The sequence below is a fragment of the Ranitomeya imitator genome, chromosome 1 (assembly GCF_032444005.1).
Source record: "Ranitomeya imitator isolate aRanImi1 chromosome 1, aRanImi1.pri, whole genome shotgun sequence".
NCBI lineage: Eukaryota > Metazoa > Chordata > Amphibia > Anura > Dendrobatidae > Ranitomeya > Ranitomeya imitator.
In genome coordinates this window covers 1,189,418,358-1,189,446,333 of record NC_091282.1, presented here as the reverse complement: position 1 = coordinate 1,189,446,333, position 27,976 = coordinate 1,189,418,358, and the positions used below count along the sequence as shown (strand labels likewise).

Below are 27,976 nucleotides of genomic sequence, written 5' to 3'. Positions count from 1 at the left end.
ATGTAGCTGGCTCTGGTGAAACCCTGATTTGTCCTGCTGCATTTAGCTGTTTTTGCCTGTGTCTGTTCATTCTTCTCTTCCCACCCCAACTCTGTGTTTCTCTGTGTGTTTGGTACTCAACTCTGTTTTGGCTCTGATCCGATTCTGTCTCTTCCTCCTGGTACTTCTGTTACGAACCGGTACTGACCTTTTGGTGCCCCTCTGACTCTGTGATTGGAATTCCCCTTGGTACTACACTACTCTCTGGTATCGACCCGGCTTGTCTGACTATTCTGCTGCCACCTGGTGGTTGCCTTGCTGCAGTTCTGCTGGCCTGCTCTGAGCAGGAGTTCTGCCCTCTCTGCACTCTGCTGCCATTTAGTGGAGTCTACAGTTACCTGCAGTTCTGCAGCGTGACACGTAAAACCCTTTTTATGGAATACGGTTAACCCTCATCCCATCCTCTTAAGATTGGCTGCTATATATTAGTACAAGCCCACTGCAGCCACTAGAATTCAGTGAATGGAAATCCAGTTTCCTTCACAAAGTGCATTGGTGACTCATTACTTGTACCTCCATCAAAAAAAGACAGAACATGGAACGGGAAAGAATTGGCCACAGTAGACAATTTAGTAAAACTTAAAAATATACATTATCACATTCCTAAGATGGCGGTGGTCCTTAGGTTGTCCATCGCAAATCCAATCAGAACTTGAACTATAAAACCATTTTTGTGTAAGGGATGGTCCTCGGAGCTATTAATTTTGGTGGTCAAGCTACACATGCTAATGTGATATTACACCCAGACATTTCACCACTAGCTCAGAGGCACACATTGTACAATTTGGTGGCTTTATAATGTACCATCCTGCTTGTATCTTAGCTCTTAAAAAAATTAAAGCCAACTGCAGGGATGCCCCAACAACCAACCACTATCAACCACACTATCCAAATTTGCAGATCTCCCACCAACGCTATAACGACAAACTTCCATGTTAAAAAACTGCCTAAAACCCACTGCTTACCAACTAAATCCCATCTCAAATATTGAAACTCAAACCCCTTTGAAATAAGTAATGTCCCACAGGGTGGTTGTGAAATTGTTCATCCAGTGCTTCACCAAAAGTGGTTGTGCGGCTCCCAACGGCCACTCCTTTTATCCACATCTCCCACTTCTCCCCTTTCTGACATCACTCCTCTCTTCCTTCTAAATTCCCACTAAAACTCCATAAGATTACGTGCACATAACTTCTTTTTCAGGTGGATTCCATCTGTAATTTGCCTTTAAAAAGCTCCTCAAGCCATAGCAAAATAATGAACATGGTGCACAGCAATGTAATAACGACATTGCTGTGCACATAATCAGTCTTTTCTAATGTTTTTTTACCACTTCAAGCTTTGGAAACCATGAAGCACTTAGCATGATCCTCCTCCTCCTTCCTTCTCCATAGAACTTCATGAGCAAAAAACTTTCATCTCTGATCTCCGTGATGGGAAAGTCTGTATTCACTGAACACAGATTTTACAGATTTATACCCAGGAATTGAGAGGAAAGATCAGTTTTGGAGGATGAAAGAAACAGATTTCTTTGATAAGATATTACAAGGTTTCTTATTTTCATGAGTACTACTAACTAATGAAATAAAAATTAAAATGATCTTGACTCTTGACACTTCTTCTAATTATAAGAATACTAGAGGACAAGTCTAGCTCCAATTTGTGCCATTAATTGTTTTTTCATTTCAGGCCACGTACACATTACAGATTTTAACATAGCTACAATTGTCAAAGGATCTGAGAAGGCTTCATCCATGGCAGGTACAAAGCCTTACATGGGTAAGTGACTGGGATGATGTGTTTTTAAAGTACTGTTGGAAATAAAAGATTAAAGGGAATGTATCACTTAAATAAAGATTGTATTAAGCGTCCTAGTTGGTGCTAGAAATCTGAAAAGTCGGGTCCACTTGTGCTAATTTAAGACTGTCTAGTCTATGCTTGCTCTTTTTTAATATGGGACAACAGGACCTTTTGGGCTAGTATAGGGCCAGTGCAGAGTCAAGTTGTCAGCTGAATACAATGCTGATGCTCCAGTTAATAAGTGCAAACCGGTTGTGTAGCAAAGACTCGATATAACGTTAAGAGACCATTTCAACTGCTATTGATGTCTAAGGGAAAGAGAAGAATAAGTGAGAAAACATTGGACCACTGAGCAGTGGAAAAACGTTGCCTGGCCAGAGGAATCCATTTATATAGTTTACCATGCTTTTAGGAGGCCAGAATTTGGTGCAAGATCCATGAATCGATGAACACTTCTTTTCTGGTATGAACAGTTCGAGCTGGTGGAGTAATGATTTGGGGAATTTTTTTTCTTGGCACAACTTGGGTCCTCCGATGTCCTTGTAGATGTACTGAACGTTAGGATTTTATCTAAGGGTAGTGACCATCAAAGTTCATCCTTTTATATTCATGAATTGGTTCAGGAACGTGGCAGTGAGTTTTCCTTGTTTTCCAGACCTTCATAATCTCCAAATCCTAAAGCAGATATTACAGAGGATGTCAAATAATTGCTGTATACTGTAATGGTCCAGGGCAATACTAACATATAAGAAAAATAAAACGCTCACCTACGAAATCTTCTGTACTGCTGCCAGCACCTCCTCATCGGTAATGGACATCAGGTGACCATCTGAGTTGATTTGAGCCAGTACAGAGGAGTGGGACGGACATAACATTGGTGTAGCATGAGGATCACGGGGTAAGGGGGTCCAATTCCACCTCCAAAATAGGTGGAATTGTGCATTATGATGAGCTGTTGGCCCATGTATGGTTCTTGCACTGCTGCCCTCTTATGTCTGTGTCCACCGCTGGTATAGTAGGTTTTATTTTTAGTCTTTCTCAGTAGTGGACAACTCTTCGGTCATTTTCACAATTGCCAAAAATTAGACAAAGTAGAAGAAGTTGTCCCTACTTTCATCTCATTATCAGCCACTCTGAGAAGCTATCGTGTCTTCGTGGACCAATGTTCCTACAGAATTATTTCAGCATTTAATAGAAAACTATGTTACACAAATTGCTGTAGAACATAGGAGATAAAACACTCTACTAGACAGTTGTCTCTAATAAAGTGGCCGTTCAGGCTATATACTATATAAACCTCTTTCCCATGACATTGTATCCTGTTGCATTTACATAAGAAATAAGAAGCATAGTATAATATTTGCTGCTCTCCCGCCATACTGTATCATGCATTGTCTAATTATCACAATGTACTTCTGGCCACTTGCGTTGGATTTGCTAATTGTCCATTTTCTTATGCAGAGTGATGCAGGACAGATGGTTAAACACACTGCAGCATAATAAAACATATGTGCCTGAGCACTTTATATACAAGAACAGGAGATTCTTTGCTAAGTATTAGTATTTTTCCGACATTGAAATGAAGGTGATCTCCAATGACATCTATGTTTGCTCTACTACAGTCTGTTAATCTAAGCGTTAGTTGCAAAGCGCACAAGCAGCATAATAAGGTAATACTGAGCAGAAAGTCCTCAAGATAAGAAGATGAGAACATGTTGAGATAACCTAAAAGGAGTATTCCAGTTGGAAAAAATCTATCATCTATCCTCAGGGTAGCTGATAGTTTCTAGATTTGTGGGTGGCAGACTGCTGGGATAGTCACTGGTCACCAAAACCAGGCACTTTTTTCCCCGTTAGAACAGAGCAACAGTGTGCATACTCCAACATCAAATGTATTTATCCATCTATCAGTTCTCAATAAGACTGTCTGAGAAAGCCAAGTGCAGCAGTCAACAGCCCCATAGAGGATAAATGAAGCTGCGGTCCAGAATGCAGGTAGCCATTGTACATAGTTGGTCAATGCTCATTCATAGGGAGAAATCGGACTTTATAAATGCATCAAAGCTCCATCTACGCATTCTTTTATCATTCTGTGTGATGGCTGAAGTGCACATGGATCAATGTTAGCCTATGTGTTACTATACACAGACCTCAGGTCCACATGGAAAGAAGTGCCAAACATACCAGTCAGGTTGGGTTTATATATCAGACAGGTACTATATGTGTAAAGAGCCAGTCAATAGTCAATACTGCAATTTTCAGATGTGACTGGTCCGCAATATTTGTCAATGGCCTACACTTAGTCTTAAGGGGATAGGGACTTATGATCACAATCATGTACATGGAATTAACTGAAAAGGACGTCAAATATGCAACATATCACCGAAAAAAATCCATACTTACCAATACATGATTAAAATACCAGTGTAGGATGCAGAGAGTCTCCAATTCTGTGTAATGGAGGTAGCACAGTGGTGCAGGCTTAGCATTACAAATATAATTGTTCTCTTGTTTCTACAAGACTGGGGAGTTCACCACTCCTCTATGGGTCATTTGCATTGTAGCTGTTCCATCTCGCATGTTCAACTTGGATATTTTCTCTCTGAGCCCTGTTCATACAGGTACTATACAGATGATCAGGTTTTTAAATACATCAGATAGGGATTATATACATTAGATAGGACTGCTCTATTATGGCTATACCTTGGCGATTGGTGGAGCAGCTTAACATACTTTTTTTGCAAAAAAAAACGTATTAACCAAATACCCTGTATTTTTTCATTTTTTTGACTAGCACTTGCTTATTTACTGTGACCTTTTTACAACAGAGTATTTTTTGACCTCTCTGTGCGCTTTTGTTTTTTAGTATTACAAATGCACATGCCTTGTATAAAGTGAAAGTCACACAGATGTGTGTAGAGCGCCCTTCCTGCTTACCACCTATTGGTCCTGCCTATACTATTAGATCAGATGGGCTGTCATGGCCTATATAAGTGCACTCCTCAAAGACAGACACCATATTTCCCTCTTCTAAAATTACTGTCAGGCAAAGATTTAAAAAAAAAAAAATACACAAGACATTAGTTGATGTTTTGGCCAAAATTGTGTTAGGAAATTTGCACTCACTTTTTCATGGTCCTGCTTTTTTGTGATTATTTTTTTTTGTAAATACTATGTGTGAGCGTTAATTTAGGATACTACTGTATTGATTATTAGATGCAAATGACTGTCCTCTTCCTCGGCGGACAGTGTATATGGAGGTTTGCAGTAAGAGGAGGCATTGATGCTTAATTTCTAGGTTCTACCCTTTGTTGTTGGTTAAGGTCACGGTCCGTTCTTTGTGCTCGGGGATTTCTATTCTAGGGCAGCGGTATTGATTGAAGTTATAATACTACAAACCTGGATTGAAAATTCAGATAACACTCTATGAGGGATAGAATTAATCATTTGATTCGCAAGTTTAAGGATGATGTCTGTTTCCTGGGATAATAACGTTCTTGATTGTTACTGATCAGGATGACGGCAGTACACATGAATCAGTTAATGATGTTGAATTGACCTTTATTGCGGCTGTTTCAATTCCATGTGTAACATATCCTCATCTGATTTACCACAAAGTGATTAATTATTGTGACAAGTACCCTGCTCGGGCAGCAAAGGTTAAGTGCTACATACGAGAACATGATAATGAACAGATCTTTTATAACTTTTCATATCAGTTGTTGAAATTATTTTATGCATCAACTGGAGGAGATGATTTTTTTTCTAAAGTACCGTAGCTATTTATTGACAATAAATAGCTACGGTACTTTAGAAAAAAAATCATCTCCTCCAAAAATTTAAAGGTGCTGTCTGGCCTTTTGCCATAAGTCTGCAGTCACTCTATGTGACTGCAGACCCCTGAATACTCACAGCGTGTGCACTGCACACTGTCAAGATTCTCAGATGTCGGCGTCCTTAACAGGCAGTTGCATGACCACAAATCACCAGAGAAACCTGACTTACCGATTTCCATATTCCCAAGTTTACTATTTCGCTTCACACCTGAAAACAGACGCAGAAGTTTTTGCAAGAAGCGGAAGTCACTTTTCTATGGGCTAGTACAGACGACCGTAAAAATTGGATGAGTACTAACCATCATCGTCCCCATGTTATTCACTTGGGCCGTGCATATGTCTTTTCCTTGGAAAAAAAAATTGCAGCATCTACGATTTGACTCCGATAATGGGAACGCATTTAGCAATTCATAGTAACATAGTAACATAGTTAGCAAGGCCGAAAAAAGACATTTGTCCATCCAGTTCAGACTATATTCCATCATAATAAATCCCCAGATCTACGTCCTTCTACAGAACCTAATAATTGTATGATACAATATTGTTCTGCTCCAGGAAGACATCCAGGCCTCTCTTGAACCCCTCGACTGAGTTCACCATCACCACCTCCTCAGGCAAGCAATTCCAGATTCTCACTGCCCTAACAGTAAAGAATCCTCTTCTATGTTGGTGGAGAAACCTTCTCTCCTCCAGATGCAGAGAATGCCCCCTTGTGCCCGTCACCTTCCTTGGTATAAACAGATCCTCAGCGAGATATTTGTATTGTCCCCTTATATACTTATACATGGTTATTAGATCGCCCCTCAGTCGTCTTTTTTCTAGACTAAATAATCCTAATTTTGATAATCTCTCTGGGTATTGTAGTTCCTCCATCCCCTTTATTAGTTTTGTTGCCCTCCTTTGTACTCTCTCTAGTTCCATTATATCCTTCCTGAGCACCGGTGCCCAAAACTGTACACAGTACTTCATGTGCGGTCTAACTAGGGATTTCAAGTCTATGGATCCGTTGAAAAAATTGGATGATACTCATATCACACCCAAGTGTAGTATGATTTTCAACGACATACTAAATATGGAGAAACTTTTTTTTATTTTTTTTTTATCCACATCCGACCCGCAGCGTTTCCTGACCGTGGAAACATACCCTTATGCTTAATGGTTGGCGAGATGTTCTTTTCCTGAAATTAAGTGCCATTTTCTTCTCCACACATAGATGTTCTTTTGCACTCTTCTCACTCTGTATTTCAGGGTGAGGATGCAGGAGAGATTTTCTTCTGATGTTTCTTCCATGAAGGCCATATTTGTGCAACTTTTTCTGAACAGTAGAACAATGTAACACAACTCCAGAGTCTGCTATATCTTTCTGACGGTCTTTTGCAGTCAAGCAGGGATTCTAAATTTCCTGTCAAGCAATCCTACGTGCAGCTCTCACTGAAATTTTGCTTGTTCTTCCAGACCTTATCTTGACCTCCACTATTCCTGTTAACTGCCATTTCTTAATTACATTTCAGACTGAGGAAATGGTAATTTTAAAACGCTTTCCAATCTTCTTACAGCCTTCTCCTGCTTTGTGGACCTACCTCCACCATTTTCATTTTCAGAGTGCTAGGCAGCGGCTTAGAAGCAACCACAGCTGCTGTTTTTTGGCACAAGTTTAGAGGAGGCTGGGTTTTTATAAAATTTGGAAATTTGCGTCACCTGGCCTTTTCTAACGATGATAGTGAACAAGCCATAACCCTAAAGGGCTAATGAAGGTATGAAACCTTGGTCAAAGTAATTTGAGCTCTCAAATATCCAAAGGTACCCATACTTTTGCATCGACCCATGTTCCTTTTTGTAATTTTTAAAATGTAATAAATTACAATATTTTTTGCCTAAAATACAAAAGACATGTGTCAGTTTTAACTTTAGGCCTTTTAGAGATCATTTCATCTTTTGACTTGCTTAACTGTTCACAATAACATTAGTTTTGACCAGAGGTGCCCAACTTTTACATGCCACTGTAATAGAAACCTGTGCATGCCTTCTGCATTTTTCACTCACTTTTAATATTGGCTTACAAATACTCATGTAAATAAGTAACCAAATACTGAACATGTGAACGTGGCGTTATAGACAGATCCTGATCATTGAGTGACTGAACCGTGAGCTGTACAGAACATGAATGACTTTTCTGCCGAACTCGTCTAGATGTCGATTACTTTATAAAATCTTAAATAAACCCTGTATAGCAATTTATATAAAGAACTTATTCCAAAATATGAAATTGACCCTTGACCCCCACATTAAATAAAATTAAACATTTCTATCACAGTATACAGTCACTATATGTAATAACCTCCGTTCTTCTCCCCTTGCCTACATCTGTCAAATCGGTGCCTTGTTTTCTTTATTTTCAAGAAGTCCACTGCTGAAACATAAGGAACACTGTGGAACGAATGACACACGTTTCCACTCATTCCCTCCACCTTGCCTTTTCTCCAGGATGGATACATCTAGTCTATCTCAAGAACTACCTAGAGAAAGTCATACCCAGCACTCCACTTTTTCCTCCAGTCCCATCGACAATTAAGATTGCAGACGTCAAGCATTCGCACCTCTATTCCATTCAAGATGGAGCTCCCGAATTCCATGCTTTGGAATCTGTGGGGGTCCCATTGGTTGAACTCCATCGATCAGTAGGTTGTCCATTATTTATAGATATAAAATGGGTGTAGGGGATAACTTGCTCTTTTGAGAATATCTCACTGAGCTCCACCAGGGCTAAACGTAGATAAAGCCTCTGCATCTCCTGCGGCTTCCTATTTTTAAGGAAAAGATGAAGGTCCATTGGAGTAGTATCTTTAACCTTACTAGGAGAACATTTAATTAATGGTCTTTCTTGCTAAATAAAGGGGCACAGTGTTTCAATGAGCCTCATGTGCCTTTAATCTTTTTACCAGTCACAGTACCGTCACAGTTGTGGCTTTAGCTGGTATAGTAGCTTTGGACAGTGAGCTTCAGTTACAGCTCATCCAGCTGATTGGGGCAATGCTAGGAGTTAGACTCTAAATGATCAAATATCATTTACCCATCCTAAAAGTAGACCATTAATACAAAACTCCTTGAAGACGACCTGTCTCGTGGGCAGAAGTCATCATTTTTTTTTACTCGTATTTTATTCTTGATGCTCCCCTGAACTTTTTGTTTTTTATTATATTAAAATCTGTTTTATGGATGATGTAAATGCAGGCACCTTCCTACTGACACCAGGTGAAGAATGTCCAATGTTTGCTCTCATTTTATTCTTGCTCCTCCCCTGAGTATTCCGGGTTTTTTTTTTGTTTTGTTTTTTCTGAATCCGACGTACGGTTCCGGAGATATGGACATTTGTTATTTAGTGCTTGCAGGATCCTCTTGGGTGTGTCTTTTGGCTGCTCTCTGCATAATTAACTTGTGAGCTACGCCCATTGTTAAAACCAGGAAAATTAGCAACAAATAAAAAGTCACATTTCTCCGGAACCATATGTCGGATTTAAAAAAAAAAAAAAAAAAAAAATGGAATACTCAGGGGAGCAACAGGAATACATTGGACATTCTTGACCTGGTGTCAGTGGGAAGGTGCTCGTATTTACTTAATTAAAAATAGAGATTATAATTGAGGCCCTTTTATTCTTGGATGCAAGTCATTCACAACAATTTCACATTTCGACCTCCTTTTATTTGATTTGGACTAGAACATGGAAGGTAGTACAATTAGCTCACACCGCCTAAAACATATAAGTGCCAGCAGAATATACTAGTCAGGCAGCAGATGGTGATTTTCTATATTTTAGGTGTAGACATCTCCCCGTAATGTACAATGTCTGACTGCCTGAACATTTTTTCATGAAAGTGACAGGTTTTTTCTCTGTAAATGTGACTGCTGTCAAATTATATGATCCTTATCAGGCAGGTTTGAATAGCGGCCCGGTGATTACACATCATGATAGCGAAGCAGAGTGCAATTCTACATTGACGGCTGCTCAATCCACCGGGCTGTGTGATGGCTGATGGAGATAGAGGAACAGCACCTTACATCAATGCTCTTTTCAGAAATGTGTTTAACTATTGCACCTTCGGTAAACGAGACGGAACGTCTATGTCGTGTTACCGTGCAGGGCTATTTATTCCAAGCTGCAAGTACATTGTGATTATGAGGATGGTTTATAAAGCCCTACAAATAATACTGTATGGCTAAATAGCAGAGGCCAAACTAATCATTTTCGGCACTTGAGCGTACTATAACCTATAGAGTGCTTCACAAATTGCGAGGTCGGCCAGATTTTGGTAAAGGACAGCTGAGGAGGGAGTTTTGACATGATTATACAACCAGCCATAACATGAAAGCATCTACAGTTAATGTTTTGATGCCAAATAGCATCGGGCACCTTTAGGACTTCTTTGGTTGACAGCACAATATTAAAAGGGTGCGTGATTCTACGCTAGATATCAGCAAATCTTTTGAAATTTGTATTCTCAAGCTTTTTGGAATTTTCCCAAGAAATTCACTTTGCAGTAAATTGATTCACCAGCTCTTCAAAACCTCTAATTGCCCTGAAAAACGTGTATGACACTATTCTCTTCTCATCGCGCATTAATCTATATCACTGTTTTGCTGTCATACACTATCAGGAGCATAAATCAGGGTCTGGTTCTAGCATTTTAGCACATATGTTTTACTCTGAGATGCTACGGCGTTTTAGAGAAAAGCTGTAACTTTGTGGCCCAGGTGACTAATATATATAGTACAGACCAAAAGTTTGAACACACCTTCTCTTTTAAAGATTTTTCTAGATTTTCATGACTATGAAAATTGTACATTCACACTGAAGGTATCAAAACTATGAATTAACACATGTGGAATTATATACTTAACAAAAAAGTGTGAAACAACTGAAATTATGTCTTATATTCTAGGTTCTTCAAAGTAGCCACCTTTTGCTTTGATGACTGCTTTGCACACTCTTGGCATTTTCTTGATGAGCTTCAAGAGGTAGTCACCGGGAATGGTTTTCACTTCACAGGTGTGCACTGTCAGGTTTAATAAGTGGGATTTCTTGCCTTATAAATGGGATTTGGACCAGAGGGCGCGATGACGTTTTTAGTGTGCGCGCTGCCCTCTGCCTGAACAGTCACTGCGGAGGATGTGGAAGACAGAGCGGCACCCGGCGGTGGAACGGGGAAGGTGAATATCGCAAGTGCCGGGGGCCTGAGCGACGAGAGGTGAGTATGTGATTTTTTTTTTTTAATCGCAGCAACAGCATATTGGGCATAATCTATGGAGCATCTTATGGGGCCATCAACCTAAATAAAGTATTGTATGGGGCATGCTTCCTGGCTGTGTGCATAGGGGGGCAGCGCCAGAACTCTCTGATTCTTATAGAATCATGGCGCACCTGTCTAATGTGTTCCTGACCAATTACAAAGAGGCCTCCAGTATTTAGGGCAGCTCCACCCTGTGGACTGGGCCTGTGCAATGTCTAAACTCAGATAGTGTCTAGCTTCTGAGCTGCCAGGCCTTGCTCTGTGTTACTCCTTCTCTGGAGGCTTTTCTCCTTGCCTTGCCTTGATCTTGTTTGTCTGCCCTCCAGGAGGATGTATATCCTGGTCTCAGTGTCTGTCCCCCCTCCAGGAGGCAGAATATCCTGGTCCCTGTGTCTTTGTTCTTGTACCTTGTCTTGTTCCATTACCTTGTCTGAACTTTGTCCTACCTCTGTCTCCTTGTCTGTGGCTTCTTTCCCTGCCATGTCTTTCCTCGTGTCCTCTCTGTTTGCTTATGCTCCGCACTTTTGCAGCTCTTTTGGCTTTGCCTGTGCTCCGCTCTCTTGCAGCTTTACCTCTGCTCCGCACTCCTGTGGTTCTGCTCCGTTCTACTCTGCTCTGCTCCTGCTGCTGCAGAAATCTCTTGTTGCAGCTCTTCTCTGCATTCCTTGCGGTTCCGCTCAGCTTAGCTTCTGCTGCTGCAGAAATCTCTTGCTGCAGCTCCTCTCCGCATTCCTTGCGGTTCCGCTCTGCTTAGCTTCTGTTGCTGCTCTCTCTTGCTGCTCTACCGCTCCTATCCGCAGCCTTGCGGTTCTCCTCCTGTGTGAACAGGTCCCAACCTGTTCCTTCATACTTCATATCCGTATCTGCACTTGCCATGTGAACAGGTCCCTACCTGCTCCTTCTTACACCACACCAACCAGCCCTGTGTCTCTGCCGTTCCTGCTAGCCCTGTGTCTCTGCCGTACCTGCCAGCCCTGTGTCTCTGCTGTACCTGCCAGCCCTGTGTCTCTGCTGTACCTGCCAGCCCTGTGTCTCTGCTGTACCTGCCAGCCCTGTGTCTCTCCCGTACCTGCCAGCCCTGTGTCTCTCCCGTACCTGCCAGCCCTGTGTTTCAGCCGTGCTCATCTGCCAGTCCTGCCTGATGCCCGCACCTGTCCTAGTGTTCCTGTTCTCCAAGTGGGATCAGCAGCCACAGCCAGACACCACCCTGGAGTAGTACCTGGCAGCTGCCTGCCGCACAAACCCCCCTGGCTCATGCCCACTATTCAGGGCGTGAGCATAACAAGTACCTGGTTTTCTCCGCTTAGAATTATCTCCAAAAAAGGCTATCTTTGTCTCATCAGACCAGAGAATCTTATTTCTCATAGTCTGGGAGTCCTTAATGTGTTTTTTTTTTTTAGCAAACTCTATGCGGGCTTTCATATGTCTTGCACTGAGGAGAGGCTTCCTTCGGGCCACTGCCATAAAGGCCTGACTGGTGGAAAGCTGCAGTGATAGTTGACTTTATGGAACTTTCTCCCGTCTCCCTACTGCATCTCTGGAGCTCAGCCACAGTGATCTTGGGATTCTTCTTTACCTCTCTCACCAAGGCTCTTCTCCCACGATTGCTCAGTTTGGCTGGATGGCCAGGTCTACGAAGACTTCTTGTGTTTCCAAACTTCTTCCATTTAAGGATTAATGAGGCCACTGTACTCTTAGTAACCTTGAGTACTGTAGAAATTCTGTTGTAACCTTGGCCAGATCTGTGCCTTGCCATAATTCTGTCTTTGAGCTCCTTGGCCAGTTCCTTTGACCTCATGATTCTCCTTTGGTCTGACATGCACTGTGAGTGGTAAGGTCTTATATAGGCAGGTGTGCGCCTTTCCAAATCAAATCCTATCAGTTTAATTAAACACAGCTGGACTCCAATGGAGGAGTAGAACCATCTCAAGGAGGATCACAAGGAAATGGACAACATGTGACCTAAATATGAGTGTCTGAGCAAAGGGTCTGAATACTTATGACCATGTGATATTTCAGGTTTTCTTTTTTAATAAATTTGCAAAAATTTCTACATTTCTTTTTTTTCAGTCAAGATGGGGTGCAGAGTGTACATTAATGAAAAAAAATGAACTTTTTTGAATTTACCAAATGACTGCAATGAAACAGAGTGAAAAATTTGAAGGGGTCTGAATACTTTCCGTGCCCACTAATATATATATATATATATATATATATATATATATATATATATATATATATATATATATATATATATATATATATATATATATATATATGTATGTATGTATGTATGTATGTATATATATATATATATATATATATATGTATATATATGTATATATATATATATATATATATATATATATGTTCCATGTGTTGGAATTGGAGGTGTATATACCATACAATCACTGCTAGTTCTCCAATAACCGGCCTATTAGTGGAAACAGCCGCAGCCTCATCCGTTAATTGTCAGCCAATCATGTAATTATCCTGAAAATAGGGGGCAGCAGAGAACTGTTCGTGACAAAAAGCTAAAAGCGTAGTGGGTAAGGTGAACCCCCAGGTTGTGATCTTTGACAATGAGAATGAAAAAAAAGATATTTACTTTATTATATAACATCTACAGAATGATACCAAATGGAATATAGTTTCTTGTATAATTAATTCATATATAAAATTTGTATTTCAAGCTCCAGAAGTGTTCCAGTCGTTTATGGATGTGGGGTCTGGATACTCGTATCCTGTGGATTGGTGGTCATTAGGGATTACAGCTTATGAACTCCTTAGAGGTTGGGTAAGTGGATCTGTAACTATTAATTTGAACAAAACCTCTCCTGAGGACCTCCTCTTTGGGAAGATCTCCCCATTTATCTTATCTTCTTTGAGAAGACCACACAACTTAGAAGACCACTTTCCACGGCAATTTTGGGTGGTAGTGACAAAAAAGGTTCACTTTATTTAGAATCAATGAAACACGTAATACATCCCATAATATTATATCACTGACCGTTGATAAAGATAATCTTGCCCTCGTCAGTAAATCTTCAGCTTTTACAGAAACATTCCAACAATCAAATGTGTATTAAGGCCCATTAAGAGGAATGCACAAAGATTGGGTGTGTTGGGTGTCAAAATTGATTTTATTGCTTCTAGAAGGTATCTGAGTGGCCCCTCTCCCTATAAAAATAAACATGCATGCTTTGCTTACGTAGGCTTGAATGTTTATTGGTTAGTCCATGAGTAAGATACCTGTCTTATGTGTATAAGGCATTATGTAGAATAATTATGGAGAATATTTTGTCATGTCTCCCGCAAGCCAATTTGTCTCAAACATCTACACAGTTTTGCCTGCGACTCATGCTCGCTCTACACATAGCTCCATATTTTCTCCATTTTAGTACACTTACCAAGATGCTCTATACAGACTCTGATCCAGTATAGGATACTGTAAATTTGAGCTCATCAAGAAGCAGAATTGTGAATGTACAGTACCTGTGCTCAATAGTAGGGCATGTAACTCACTACAACTATCTTTGCATGTACATTTTAAATATTTGCAGAAAATTTTTAGATAGGTGTGAAACAAAATCCTGCAAAGTAAGAACGCATTAAAAATAGAAGTGCTAATAGTTTATTTTTTATCCATAGAAGATCTGTGGTTAGTTCTCCAAGATGTTTGGAACAACCTCCCTTTCGAGATCCTTCAAAAACTGTGTGCAAGTGACAAGTACCTAGAAAAACTGATGAGGGCAGAGGGCGTTCACACCAAATATTGCTTGGATTTAGATATCTCCTTTATTCATTCAATTTGCATTTTGTTCATTGATAAAAGCAAACTATTAAAAGGGCCATCCAGAAATTTAATATTGATGGCCCATCCTTAGAATAGTTCATCAATACCAGATTGGTGGGGACGTGATACCAGGCATCCTCGTTGTTCCTGTTGGTGGCCAGATACAGGGCCGGACTGGCCATCTGGCAAAGGCCTGTCTAGTCATGTGCTGCCTTGTCTGCTACGTTGTTAACAGAAATCGGTGTTCTCAAGACACCCATACTGTCAAGAGTTGTGATGGAGCACAAAGTTGCTGACTCCGTCACTTACCACGTATCATTAGAAATTTTGATTTTGCAAAAAATCTTCCTTTCCTCCATCCAGGGTAATATTAGTAATATATCTAGTTCATGGGGATGGGGGCAACATGGGCCTGTGTGATTTCAAATGCCAGGACTGAATTTCAGCCCCAGTCCGTACCTGGCCAGATATGATCAGTCATGGAACTGCACAGCACAGCCCTTAGATTCCACCTTTCATTTTCCAAAGAGTCTGAAGAATGAAAAGTGGAATCTGATTGGTTGCTAAGGGCAACTGAGTCAGTTTCACTTTCCACCATGTTTAATAATAATAATACTAATCTTTATATAGCGCTAACATATTCCGCAGCGCTTTACATTTTGCACACAATATCATCACTGTCCACAATGGGGCTCACAATCTAAATTCCCTATCAGTATGTCTTTGGAATGTGGGAGGAAACCGGAGAACCCGGAGGAAACCCACGCAAACACGGAGAGAACATACAAACTCTTTGCAGATGTTGTCCTTGGTGGGGTTTGAACCCAGGACTCCAGCGCTGCAAGGCTGCAGTGCTAACCACTGCGCCACCCATGTTTGATAAATCTCCCCCTTCATAACCCTGTTACACATACTGTCCACCTACTTTTGGACCACCCTGTATATATATGATATACAAATGCCCAAAAATGAAAATGATATTAAGCACTAGTTCAACAATATAGATAATAACAATGAAAGAACGGAACCTAAATACTAAGTGTATAAAATTTACGCAAATCTTTATTCACCACATTTTAAAAGAATTTTCAAAATCAAGAACCGTATATGCCTGCTGAGGAAGTGACTATCACGAAACGTGCGTTGGGGCGGCGGGAGCATCAGAAGCTACTCACATGTAAGCTTCTTATCTTATGATTTGTATGTGTATGTGCATTTTATTACTGCAACACTGGTTGCTTTGATTTGATATTCAAGATTACGTGTGCATATTTTATGTAGACATAATTGGAAGCACTTTATATATATATCTATATATATAATTGCCTAAGGGTTTTTCTGTCTGTCTGTCTGTCTGTCTGTCTGTCAGTCTGTCAGTCTGTCCTGGAAATCCCTGCTCTCTGATTGGTCGAGGCCACCAGGCCTCGACCAATCAGAGACCGGCACAGCATCGACGTAGAAATCCCGCGTCTCTGATTGGTCGAGGCCGCCAGGCCTCGACCAATCAGCAACGGGCACAGCAACGATGATGTCATAAAGGACGTAGACATCCCGCGTCTGATTGGTCGAGGCCGCCAGGCCTCGACCAATCAGCAACAGGCACAGTGACGATGATGTCATAATGGTTGCCATGGCGACGATGATCTCATAAAAGGTTGCCTCGACCAATCAGCGACGGGCACAGTCTGCCGCAAATTCTGGAATCATCATTGTCCATATATTACAGGGACATGCATATTCTAGAATACCCGATGCGTTAGAATCGGGCCACAATCTAGTATATATATATATTTGTTAGCACCTTATAGGGTTAACAGGCATATTAAGCATGCTTTTTAGCAGCATTAAGCACCTTATTTTGCACCTTATATACTTATGCTAATTTAGCCCTTACATGTGAACATAAGATTCACTAAAGGGTTCCTCAGACTGTTTTTTTGCAGCCTCTAATGTGGCATTTTTTTATATGGTTCTTGATTTGAAAATTCTTTTAAAATGTGGTGAATAAAGATTTGCTCAAATTCTATAAACTTAGTATTTATGTATATATATATATATATATATATATATATATATATATATATATATATATATATATATATATATATATATATATATATATATATATATATATATATATATATATATATATATCTATATATATAATTGCCTAAGGGTTTTTCCGTCTGTCTGTCTGTCTGTCTGTCTGTCTGTCCTGGAAATCCCGGCTCTCTGATTGGTCGAGGCCGCCAGGCCTCGACCAATCAGAGAGCGGCACAGCATCGACGTAGAAATCCCGCGTCTCTGATTGGTCGAGGCCGCCAGGCCTCGACCAATCAGCAACGGGCACAGCAACGATGATGTCATAAAGGACGTAGACATCCCGCGTCTGATTGGTCGAGGCCGCCAGGCCTCGACCAATCAGCAACGGGAACAGCGACGATGATGTCATAAAGGACGTAGACATCTCACGTTTCTGTTTCAGCGACGGGCACAGTATCGATGTAGATGTCATAATGGTTGCCATGGCGACGATGATGTCATAAAGGTTGCCTCGACCAATCAGCGATGTGCACAGTCTGCCGCGAATTCTGGAATCATCATTGTCCATATACTACGGGGACATGCATATTCTAGAACACCCGATGCGTTAGAATCGGGCCACAATCTAGTATATATATAATTGTCTAAGGGTTTTTCCGTCTGTCTGTCTGTCTGTCTGTCTTTCTGTCGGTCTGTCCTGGAAATCCCGCGTCTCTGATTGGTCGAGGCCACCAGGCCTCGACCAATCAGAGACCGGCACAGCATCGACGTAGAAATCCCGCGTCTCTGATTGGTCGAGGCCGCCAGGCCTCGACCAATCAGCAACGGGCACAGCGACGATGATGTCATAAAGGACGTAGACATCTCACGCTTCTGATTCAGCGACGGGCACAGTATCGACGTAGATGTCATAATGGTTGCCATGGCGACGATGATGTCATAAAGGTTGCCTCGACCAATCAGCGACGGGCACAGTCTGCCGTGAATTCTGGAATCATCATTGTCCAAATACTACGGGGACATGCATATTCTAGAATACCCGATGCATTAGAATCGGGCCACAATCTAGTATATATATATATATATTGTATACTATATGTATATATATGTATATATATGTATATATATGTATACTATATGTATATATATTGTATACTATATATATACACAAAATTGGAACAGCTTCAAATTACTACCTTACAAGGCATGCAGAGCTCTCCCGACCAGCAATCCAATGGTCAAAAAGTAATAAACTCAAAAAAAAAGGAAAAGCAGCACTAAATAATTGAAAAAAAGTGGACTTTAATGCCTGAACGGCGTGGCAACGTTTCGGATGTGTTATCCTTTGTCAAGCAATGAAAACAAGAGTGAGAACACATTTTATATCTAACACATACATATCTCATTAGAAATGCATTACTCAGGAATTACTGTACAGAATATGAAAAACATAAAAAATAAATAAAGAATATATAATATATAAAATATATATATAAAAAAAAATATATAATATATAAAATATATATATAAAAAAAATATATAAATATATTATATATTTTTTATTTATTTTTTATGTTTTTCATATTCTGTACAGTAATTCCTGAGTAATGCAGAGTTCGGGGTTACTACGATTGCTACTGTATTTTTTATATTGCTATTGCAATAGTTATGTGGTTCCGTCCTCCGTGTGGGCAAAGCCGCCCCTAGCTAACATGGCGCCATGGTCCTCGGAAGGCTCTGAGCAGCTGCAGGGCAGAGCATTGTGGGTCCCTGACTGTGATGTCACGGACATGTGCAGTAGGCACTTGGGAACGCCGTGATCATGGCTGCCATTACTGAGCTGTGTATGTAGGTGTACTTGGATTATAATATCGTTAGTAAGGACACCTGATTTGTTTTTAATAACAATTGGCCATTAAGCTATTTTTAATTATTTTCACGCAGTATGTTATTCATAATACCCGTCAATAGCTGTGGTTTGATGGGCTGAGTAACTTGCACAATTGCACTGTTACACTGATGATGCACAATAACACTGTTTCATACTATTGACTTTATTATATTTAATGATTTTCTAATGAGATATGTATGTGTTGGATATAAAATGTGTTCTCACTCTTGTATTCATTGTTTCAGCAAGGCTGGTATTGGGCAGGTTGTTATTTGCAAAGGACATATGAATCAAGCCGCATACAAGGTTTTCCTGGAAAAACAGTTGGTTCCTTCTGCTCAAGCAATGTTCCCCAACTCTGAGGACTGGTTTTTCCAGTCCACAGACACACAGTATATATCACATTAATAAAATTACAATACATCAGCTACTGTTTCTTTAATTCTGTCTTTAATAAAAATATATGACGTATGTGTCTTATATTCAACTATAAAGACTAATATATTAAATAGATATACACCATATTCTCATTTTTTTCTAGAGGCCTTATGAAATCCATTCTACTACTCCAATAGATGATATTCTTAACATGTTCAAGATAGAAAGAGTGCATTATTCCTCCACGTGGTGTAAAAACATGGTGGTGTTACTTAAAAAGGTAATATTTTATTCGTACATTCATTGCTTGCAGATTGTGTTTAATATGTGTTTACATACATGCAGCAGTTTATGAAAAATCTGAAATAAAAAATACTTATAAGGTCCTGTTCTTTTTTTTTCCCCGTAAATTTAAGAGCGAAAAAGAGATAGAGATAGGACTATGTAGGTCACACAATGGCAACCAGATTTAACAGAAGAAATGTGTACAGCAGCCTCAACCCGCCCAGGGGGATCTAAGACAAGTGAATGAATAATAACATTGTACAGAGACCATACATAGTACCACTGCGCTGTAACCAAATAATACCAACATGCAGTGACTAAAGAATTCAAACATAATATGAGTATGACAATACAGTGACTTGAATAAGGACTGCCACCAGGAATTTCAGGGCCCCATACTGGGAACATTTTCGGGCCCCCTTCAGACTCCGCCCAGGCTCCACCAAGAGGCGTAGCTAGGGTTGTGGTTCGGGGGAAGGTGAAACTTCTGAGTGGCCCCTAACCAGGTAACCCTGATTACAGCTCCGTGATGCGCCCTAATAGTGGAGGAGAACCTCAGCAGATGACCGCGCTGTTACTGAAGATAATCTCTATATAACAACCAACATAGATATTACCGCCATATGGTCAGTGGTAGATACCAGTCCTACAGAACATATAAGAGATCACTGCACAGTTACAAATAATGTCTAACCGCTGACGTTCTTTCTGATGGAACCGTTCACTTTTCCTATCTTTTCCATCTGGCCCAGACCGACATGACAACTTCTTCCAGCGAGGACTCGTCTGCAGAATATACAACAAAGACACATTTCACTTCTCATATTCCAGGCCCATCACCATCTATCTCCAACCTGCACAAACTCCTCATCCTGCTGATATCCCAATATTGAGCCGCTGCTGTCCTATGTGACCTTATTAACGAACCTGCTGTGTTATTCTCTGTGCCTTCTAAATTCTAAAGCACCCCTCTATAATATAGTAATGTCGGGTTCACATGCCCTAGAAAACAGTGCCCACATTTTTCTCCCTAAAAAGTAATAATGCCCTGTGTGCCTCTTTGACAGTCCTAGTAACCTGAGTTCCCCTATAACAATAAGTGCCCACTTTACAGTTAATAAAGTCCAGAGTCTCCCCCCTGTACAGCTCCCCTATAGACAGTATGATGCTCTCTTATATATAATATAATGCCCCCTCACTGTATAGTACCACCCACACAGTATACTGACCCCTTAGTAGCCCCCAAACTGTTTGATGGCTCCAACACTGTATGATGGCCCCTTCACTGTAATCTCCACACTGTATGACGGCCCCCTAGATTTCCTACATATAGTATAATGCACCAGATCGTCCTAAATATAGTATAATGCATTCCCCATAGGCCTACTCTATATTGTATAATGCACCCCCCATAGGCAGACTCTATAGCACAAGGCAGCCCCATAGGCAAACTCTATAGCACAAGGTAGCACCCCATGGGCAGACCCTGTAGTAAAAGGCAGCACCCCATAAGCAGACCCTTTAGTATAAGCAGCACACCCATAGGCAGACCCTGAAGTATAAGGCAGCACCCCATAGGCAGACTCTGTAGTATAAGGCAGCACCTCCACAAGCAGGCCCTGTAGTAAAAGGCAGCACCCCCCATAGGCAGACTCTGTAGTATAAGGCAGCACCACCATAGGCAGACCCTGTAGTATAAGGCAGCACCCCATAGGCAGACTCTGTAGTATAAGGCAGCACCTCCACAAGCAGACCCTGTAGTAAAAGGCAGCACCCCCATAGGCAGACTCTGCAGTATAAGGCAGAACCCCCATAAGCAGACCCTGTAGTATAAGGCAGCACCCCCATAAGCAGACCCTGTAGTAAAAGGCAGCACCCCCATAAGCAGACCCTGTAGTATAAGGCAGCACCCCCATAAGCAGACCCTGTAGTATAAGGCAGCACCCCATAGGCAGACTGTAGTAAAAGGTGGCACCCCCATAGGCAGACCCTATAGTATAAGGCAGCATCTCCATAGGCAAAAATCTGTAGTGTAAGGCAGCACCCCATAGGCAGACCCTGTAGTATAAGGCAGCACCCCATAAAAAACAATAAGTAAATACTCACCTCTTTTCCTCTCCTGACAGTGGGCACCGGGTAGTGACGTCATCGTGCCTGCTGTCAGTGGTGACGTCAGATGCTGACAGGGGGATGATGGGAGAAGGAGCGTAGCGCAGTACTCCTTCACTCATCAATACGGTCAGCTGTATCGGCTAAATGCTGAAACAGCTGACCTTCCGATGATGGGAGGGGGGCCCACTGCTGGCACCACGCCTCCCCGCTGGCTCAGGGGCCCCATAGCGGCAGAGCAGAGAGATCGATTCTCCCTGCTCTGCCATAGAATGTAATTGTATCGGCACGCTGTGCACACGCTGATACAGTAACAGTAGCGTAGCTCTGGGTGGGCCCCCTCTGAGCCCCGGGCCTGGGGCAATGGCCCCCTCTGCCCCCCGGTAGCTATGCTACTGGCTCCACCCCATCTCCTCTTCCAACCTTCGAACCTTCACCAGTTCCACAGCTCTCTTTTGAAAAAACTCCACAGCTGCACCATGCCCTCACCAATCACACATTAACAGTTCCCATCGAACACCTGATCTCATATATAGTCCTCAGCTTTTGTTTTGGCCAAAATACTTTTTAAGTCTGCCACCACAACAAGGTAGACTCTTTTGGCCAGGTACTACTCTTCTCTAACCTATTTCTTAAAATACTCAATACTCTTTTTAGGTATATTTTTATTTATTTTTCTTTAAGGGAATGTGTCGCATACATTTTTTAAAATGACCAATAATACCTTAGAAAAGTGACAAATATCATCACACCATGACCAGACTATATATTACCACCATATAGTAACCGAATACAACAATACTGATCATTAATAAAAAAACAATACTAATATTACCATAAGTGCCATTTTACACAGTAGCTCTGCACATAGTATAGTGTATAGTGCAAGTGTATAGGTAATACAGTAATCACCAGTGACATTATACACACAAGCTCTGTACATAGTATAGTGTATAGTGTAAGTGTACAGGTAATACAGTAATCACCAGTGACATTATACACAGGAGCTCTGTATATAGTATCAGTGTACAGGTAATGCAGTGATCACCAGTGACATTATACACAGGAGCTCTGCATATAGTGTCAGTGTAGAGGTAACACAGTGATAACCAGTGACATTATACACAGGAGCTCTGTATATAATGTCAGTGTACAAGTAGTACAGTAATCACCAGTGACATTATACACAGCAGCTCTGCATATAGTGTCAGTGTACAGGTAATGCAGTGATCACCAGTGACATTATACAATTATACACAGGAGCTCTGTATATAATGTCAGTGTTCAGATAAGGCCTCTTTCACACTTGCATCATGTGGCATCCGTCACAATGCGTCGTTTTGGGAAAAAACGCATCCTGCAAATGTGCCCACAGGATGCGTTTTTTTCCCCTAGACTTGTATTGCCGACGGATCGCGACGTAGGGCCACTCGTTGCGTCCGTCGTGCACTGGTTGCGCCAGGTTTTGGTGGACCGTCGTCACGAAAAAATGTTCAATGTAAACTTTTTTCGTATGTCGCATCCGCCATTTCCTACCGCGCATGCGCGGCCGGAACTCTGCCCCCTCCTCCCCGGGACTTAGAATGGGCAGCGGATGTGTTGAAAAACTGTATCCGCTGCCCACGTTGTGCCGAATTTTCACAACGTACGTCGCGCCGACGCATTGTGATGGCCCCATACTGACGCAAGTGTGAATGTAGCCTAGTACAGGGATCACCAGTGACATTAAACACATGAGCTATGTATATAGCGTCAATGTACAGAGATCACCAGTGACATTATACACAGGAGCTCTGTACAGAGTATACAGTGTATAGTGTCAGTGTACAGGTAAGGCTACGTTCACATTAGCGTTGTGCGGGGCTGCGTCGGGCGCAGCCGCGGCGACGCATGCGCCATGCACCCCTATATTTAACATGGGGGGCGCATGGACATGCGTTGTCTTGTGTTTTGTGACGCATGCGTTTTTTTGGCGCAAGCGTCAGGGCGCAGAGGACGCAGCAAGTTGAATTTTTTTTTTTGCGTCCAAAAGAAAGCCAAAAATGGATGCATGCCTCACAAAACCATGCGTTTTTGCATGCGTCTTGCATGCGTTGTGCGTTGCATCGCCGATGCAACACACAACGCAAATGTGAACGTAGCCTAACACACTGACTCACTGGTGATGTCTCTAGGTGAAGTCCTTCATCTTCGCTTTTCTCCTTCATCCAGTGCAGATGGCCAATCACTTCTTCCATCCAGGACTTGTCTATAAATAAAATAACACACAGTAATCTAGAGCACTGCTTCCAGAGGACATTGCCCAACTTCTACACTTCACAGCTTTATACAGACGTGCACCCACCATTAATATATAATTAGCTATTATGCAATCCACCATTCCAATTATAAATTGTAATCCACCACTGTGATCCCCACTAGCTATAAATAGCCACTTTCTCCTGCCAATAAATATATAAATTAATTAGCACCTGTACTTTTTCTCACAAATCATTACCAGTCACACTATGTCATCCTCAATATCCCGCACCCTGTACCTACCACTCCCTGGATTCATATATTTACATGCACCCCTCTGCCCCAATTCATTGTCATGTCCTCTGTCTCTCCCACCCCCACCCTCAATTAATTATCATTTGCTCTCCCTCAAACTGAATTCATCATCATTTACTCTCCTCACCCCCCACCCTCAATTCATCATTTGCTCTACCCCCACTCAGAATTCTCCATTTACTCTCCCCCCACTCCTAATTCATCATTTGCTCTCCTCCCAACTTCCAATTCCTTATTTGCTCTCCCTACCCCCACTCCTAATTTCATCATTTGCTTTCCCCACCCACAATTCCTCATTTGCTCTCCTTCCACTCCCAAATCATCATTCTCCCAACTACCAATTCCTCATTTGCTCTCCCCGACACGCCCAGATCATCATTTGCCCCTCCCTCAACTACCAATTCATCACTTACTGTTCCCCAAAACCATTTAATTAATTTTATTAAAAAAAAAATCTATACTTATCTCTCATACGATCCCCTGCAGCTCCACTACTGGACTGGCATCCTGGTGCTCTTAACGCTCCCTATGCAACTCGGCACAGCCTAAGAAACTAGCTAGCCCTGAAGATAGAAAAATAAAGCCTACCTTGCCTCAGAGAAATTCCCCAAAGGAAAAGGCAGCCCCCCACATATAATGACTGTGAGTAAAGATGAAAATACAAACACAGGGATGAAATAGATTTAGCAAAGTGAGGCCCGACTTACTGAACAGACCGAGGATAGGAAAGGTTACTTTGCGGTCAGCACAAAAACCTACGAAAAGACCACGCAGAGGGCGCAAAAAAGACCCTCCGCACCGACTCACGGTGCGGAGGCGCTCCCTCTGCGTCCCAGAGCTTCCAGCAAGCAAGAACAATCGAAATAGCAAGCTGGACAGAAAAATAGCAAACCAGAGAAAAACAAGCAGTCACTTAGCTTCTGCTGGGAAGACTGGTCACACGAACGATCCAGGAGTGAACTAGACCAATACTGGAACATTGACAGGTGGCCTGGAGCAAAGATCTAAGTGGAGTTAAATAGAGCAGCCAGCTAACGAATTAACCTCGTCACCTGAGGAAGGAAACTCAGAAACACCCACAGCCACCAGAGGAAGTCCATGGACAGAACCAGCCGAAGTACCATTCATGACCACAGGAGGGAGCCCGACAACACAACTCACAACAGTACCCCCCCTTGAGGAGGGGTCACCGAACCCTCACCAGAGCCCCCAGGCCGACCAGGATGAGCCAAATGAAAGGCACGAACCAGATCGGCAGCATGAACATCAGAGGCAAAAACCCAGGAATTATCTTCCTGACCATAACCCTTCCACTTGACCAGGTACTGGAGTTTCCGTCTCGAAATACGAGAATCCAAAATCTTCTCCACCACATACTCCAACTCCCCCTCAACCAACACCGGGGCAGGAGGATCAACGGATGGAACCACAGGCGCCACGTATCTCCGCAATAACGACCTATGGAACACATTATGGATGGCAAAAGAAGCAGGAAGGGCCAAACGAAATGACACAGGATTGATAACCTCAGAAATCTTATACGGACCAATGAAACGAGGCTTAAACTTAGGAGAGGAAACCTTCATAGGAACATAACGAGACGACAACCAAACCAAATCCCCAACACGAAGTCGGGGACCCACACAACGCCGGCGGTTAGCGAAACGTTGAGCCTTCTCCTGGGACAATGTCAAATTGTCCACCACATGAGTCCAAATCTGCTGCAACCTATCCACCACAGTATCTACACCAGGACAGTCCGAAGACTCAACCTGCCCTGAAGAGAAACTCGGATGGAAACCAGAATTGCAGAAAAACGGCGAAACCAAAGTAGCCGAGCTGGCCCGATTATTAAGGGCGAACTCAGCCAACGGCAAAAAGGACACCCAATCATCCTGATCAGCAGAAACAAAGCATCTCAGATATGTTTCCAAAGTCTGATTAGTTCGTTCGGTTTGGCCATTTGTCTGAGGATGGAAAGCCGAGGAAAAAGACAAATCAATGCCCATCCTAGCACAAAAAGATCGCCAAAACCTCGAAACAAACTGGGAACCTCTGTCAGAAACTATGTTCTCCGGGATACCATGTAAACGAACCACATGCTGGAAAAATAGTGGCACCAAATCAGAGGAGGAAGGCAATTTAGACAAGGGTACCAAATGGACCATCTTAGAAAAGCGATCACAAACCACCCAAATGACCGACATCTTTTGAGAGACGGGGAGATCCAAAATAAAATCCATAGAAATATGAGTCCAGGGCCTCTTCGGGACCGGCAAGGGCAAAAGCAACCCACTGGCACGAGAACAGCAGGGCTTAGCCCGAGCACAAGTCCCACAGGACTGCACAAAAGAATGCACATCCCGTGACAAAGACGGCCACCAAAAGGATCTAGCCACCAAATCTCTGGTACCAAAGATTCCAGGATGCCCAGCCAACACTGAACAATGAATCTCAGAGATAACTCTACTAGTCCATCTATCAGGGACAAACAGTTTCTCTGCTGGGCAACGGTCAGGTCTATCAGCCTGAAATTTTTGCAGCACCCGCCGCAAATCAGGGGAGATGGCAGACAAAATTACCCCCTCTTTGAGAATACCCGCCGGCTCAGGAACACCCGGAGAGTCAGGCACAAAACTCCTTGACAGGGCATCAGCCTTCACATTCTTAGAGCCCGGAAGGTACGAAACCACAAAATCAAAACAGGAGAAAAATAACGACCATCGAGCCTGTCTCGGATTCAACCGTTTGGCAGACTCAAAATAAGTCAAATTCTTGTGATCTGTCAAGACCACCACGCGATGCTTGGCTCCTTCAAGCCAATGACGCCACTCCTCAAATGCCCACTTCATGGCCAACAACTCTCGATTACCAACATCATAATTGCGCTCAGCAGGCGAAAACTTTCTAGAAAAGAAAGCACATGGCTTCATCACCGAGCCATCAGAACTTCTTTGCGACAAAACAGCCCCAGCTCCAATCTCAGAAGAATCAACCTCGACCTGGAACGGGAGCGAAACATCTGGTTGGCACAACACAGGGGCAGAACAAAAACGACGCTTCAACTCCTGAAAAGCCTCTACAGCTGCAGAAGACCAATTGACCACATCAGCACCCTTCTTGGTCAAATCAGTCAACGGTTTAGCAACATTAGAAAAATTAGCAATGAAGCGCCGATAAAAATTAGCAAAGCCCAGGAACTTTTGCAGGCTCTTCACAGATGTTGGCTGAGTCCAATCGTAAATGGCTTGGACTTTAACAGGGTCCATCTCGATAGTAGAAGGGGAAAAAATGAACCCCAAAAATGAAACCTTCTGAACTCCAAAGAGACACTTTGACCCCTTCACAAACAAGGAATTCGCACGAAGGACCTGGAACACCATTCTGACCTGCTTCACATGAGACTCCCAATCATCCGAAAAGACCAAAATGTCATCCAAATATACAATCAGGAATTTATCCAGGTACTCTCGGAAGATGTCATGCATAAAGGACTGAAATACTGATGGAGCATTGGAAAGCCCGAATGGCATAACCAGGTACTCAAAATGGCCCTCGGGCGTATTAAATGCTGTTTTCCATTCATCGCCTTGTTTAATACGCACAAGATTATACGCCCCTCGAAGATCTATCTTGGTGAACCAACTAGCCCCTTTAATACGAGCAAACAAATCAGACAGCAACGGCAAAGGATACTGAAATTTGACTGTAATTTTATTGAGAAGGCAGTAATCAATACAAGGTCTCAAAGAACCATCCTTCTTGGCCACAAAAAAGAACCCTGCTCCCAATGGTGACGACGGGCGAATATGACCCTTCTCCAAGGATTCCTTTATATAACTCCGCATAGCGGCGTGTTCTGGCACAGATAAATTGAATAATCGGCCCTTAGGAAACTTACTACCAGGAATCAAATTAATTGCACAATCGCAATCCTTATGAGGAGGTAGGGCACTGGCTTTG

General features: G+C 42.2%; 1 protein-coding gene across 1 annotated transcript in view; it reads left to right on the top strand.

The window, feature by feature from the left end:
- The window catches only part of STK32B (serine/threonine kinase 32B), a 298,021-nt gene that overhangs the window by 162,952 nt on the left and 107,093 nt on the right, over positions 1 to 27,976 (top strand). Inside the window, exons 6-8 of the mRNA XM_069744831.1 lie at positions 1,726 to 1,815; positions 13,652 to 13,755; positions 19,230 to 19,346. Of these exons, the coding sequence (XP_069600932.1) occupies positions 1,726 to 1,815; positions 13,652 to 13,755; positions 19,230 to 19,346 (311 nt within the window). The remainder of the gene's footprint in view (positions 1 to 1,725; positions 1,816 to 13,651; positions 13,756 to 19,229; positions 19,347 to 27,976) is intronic.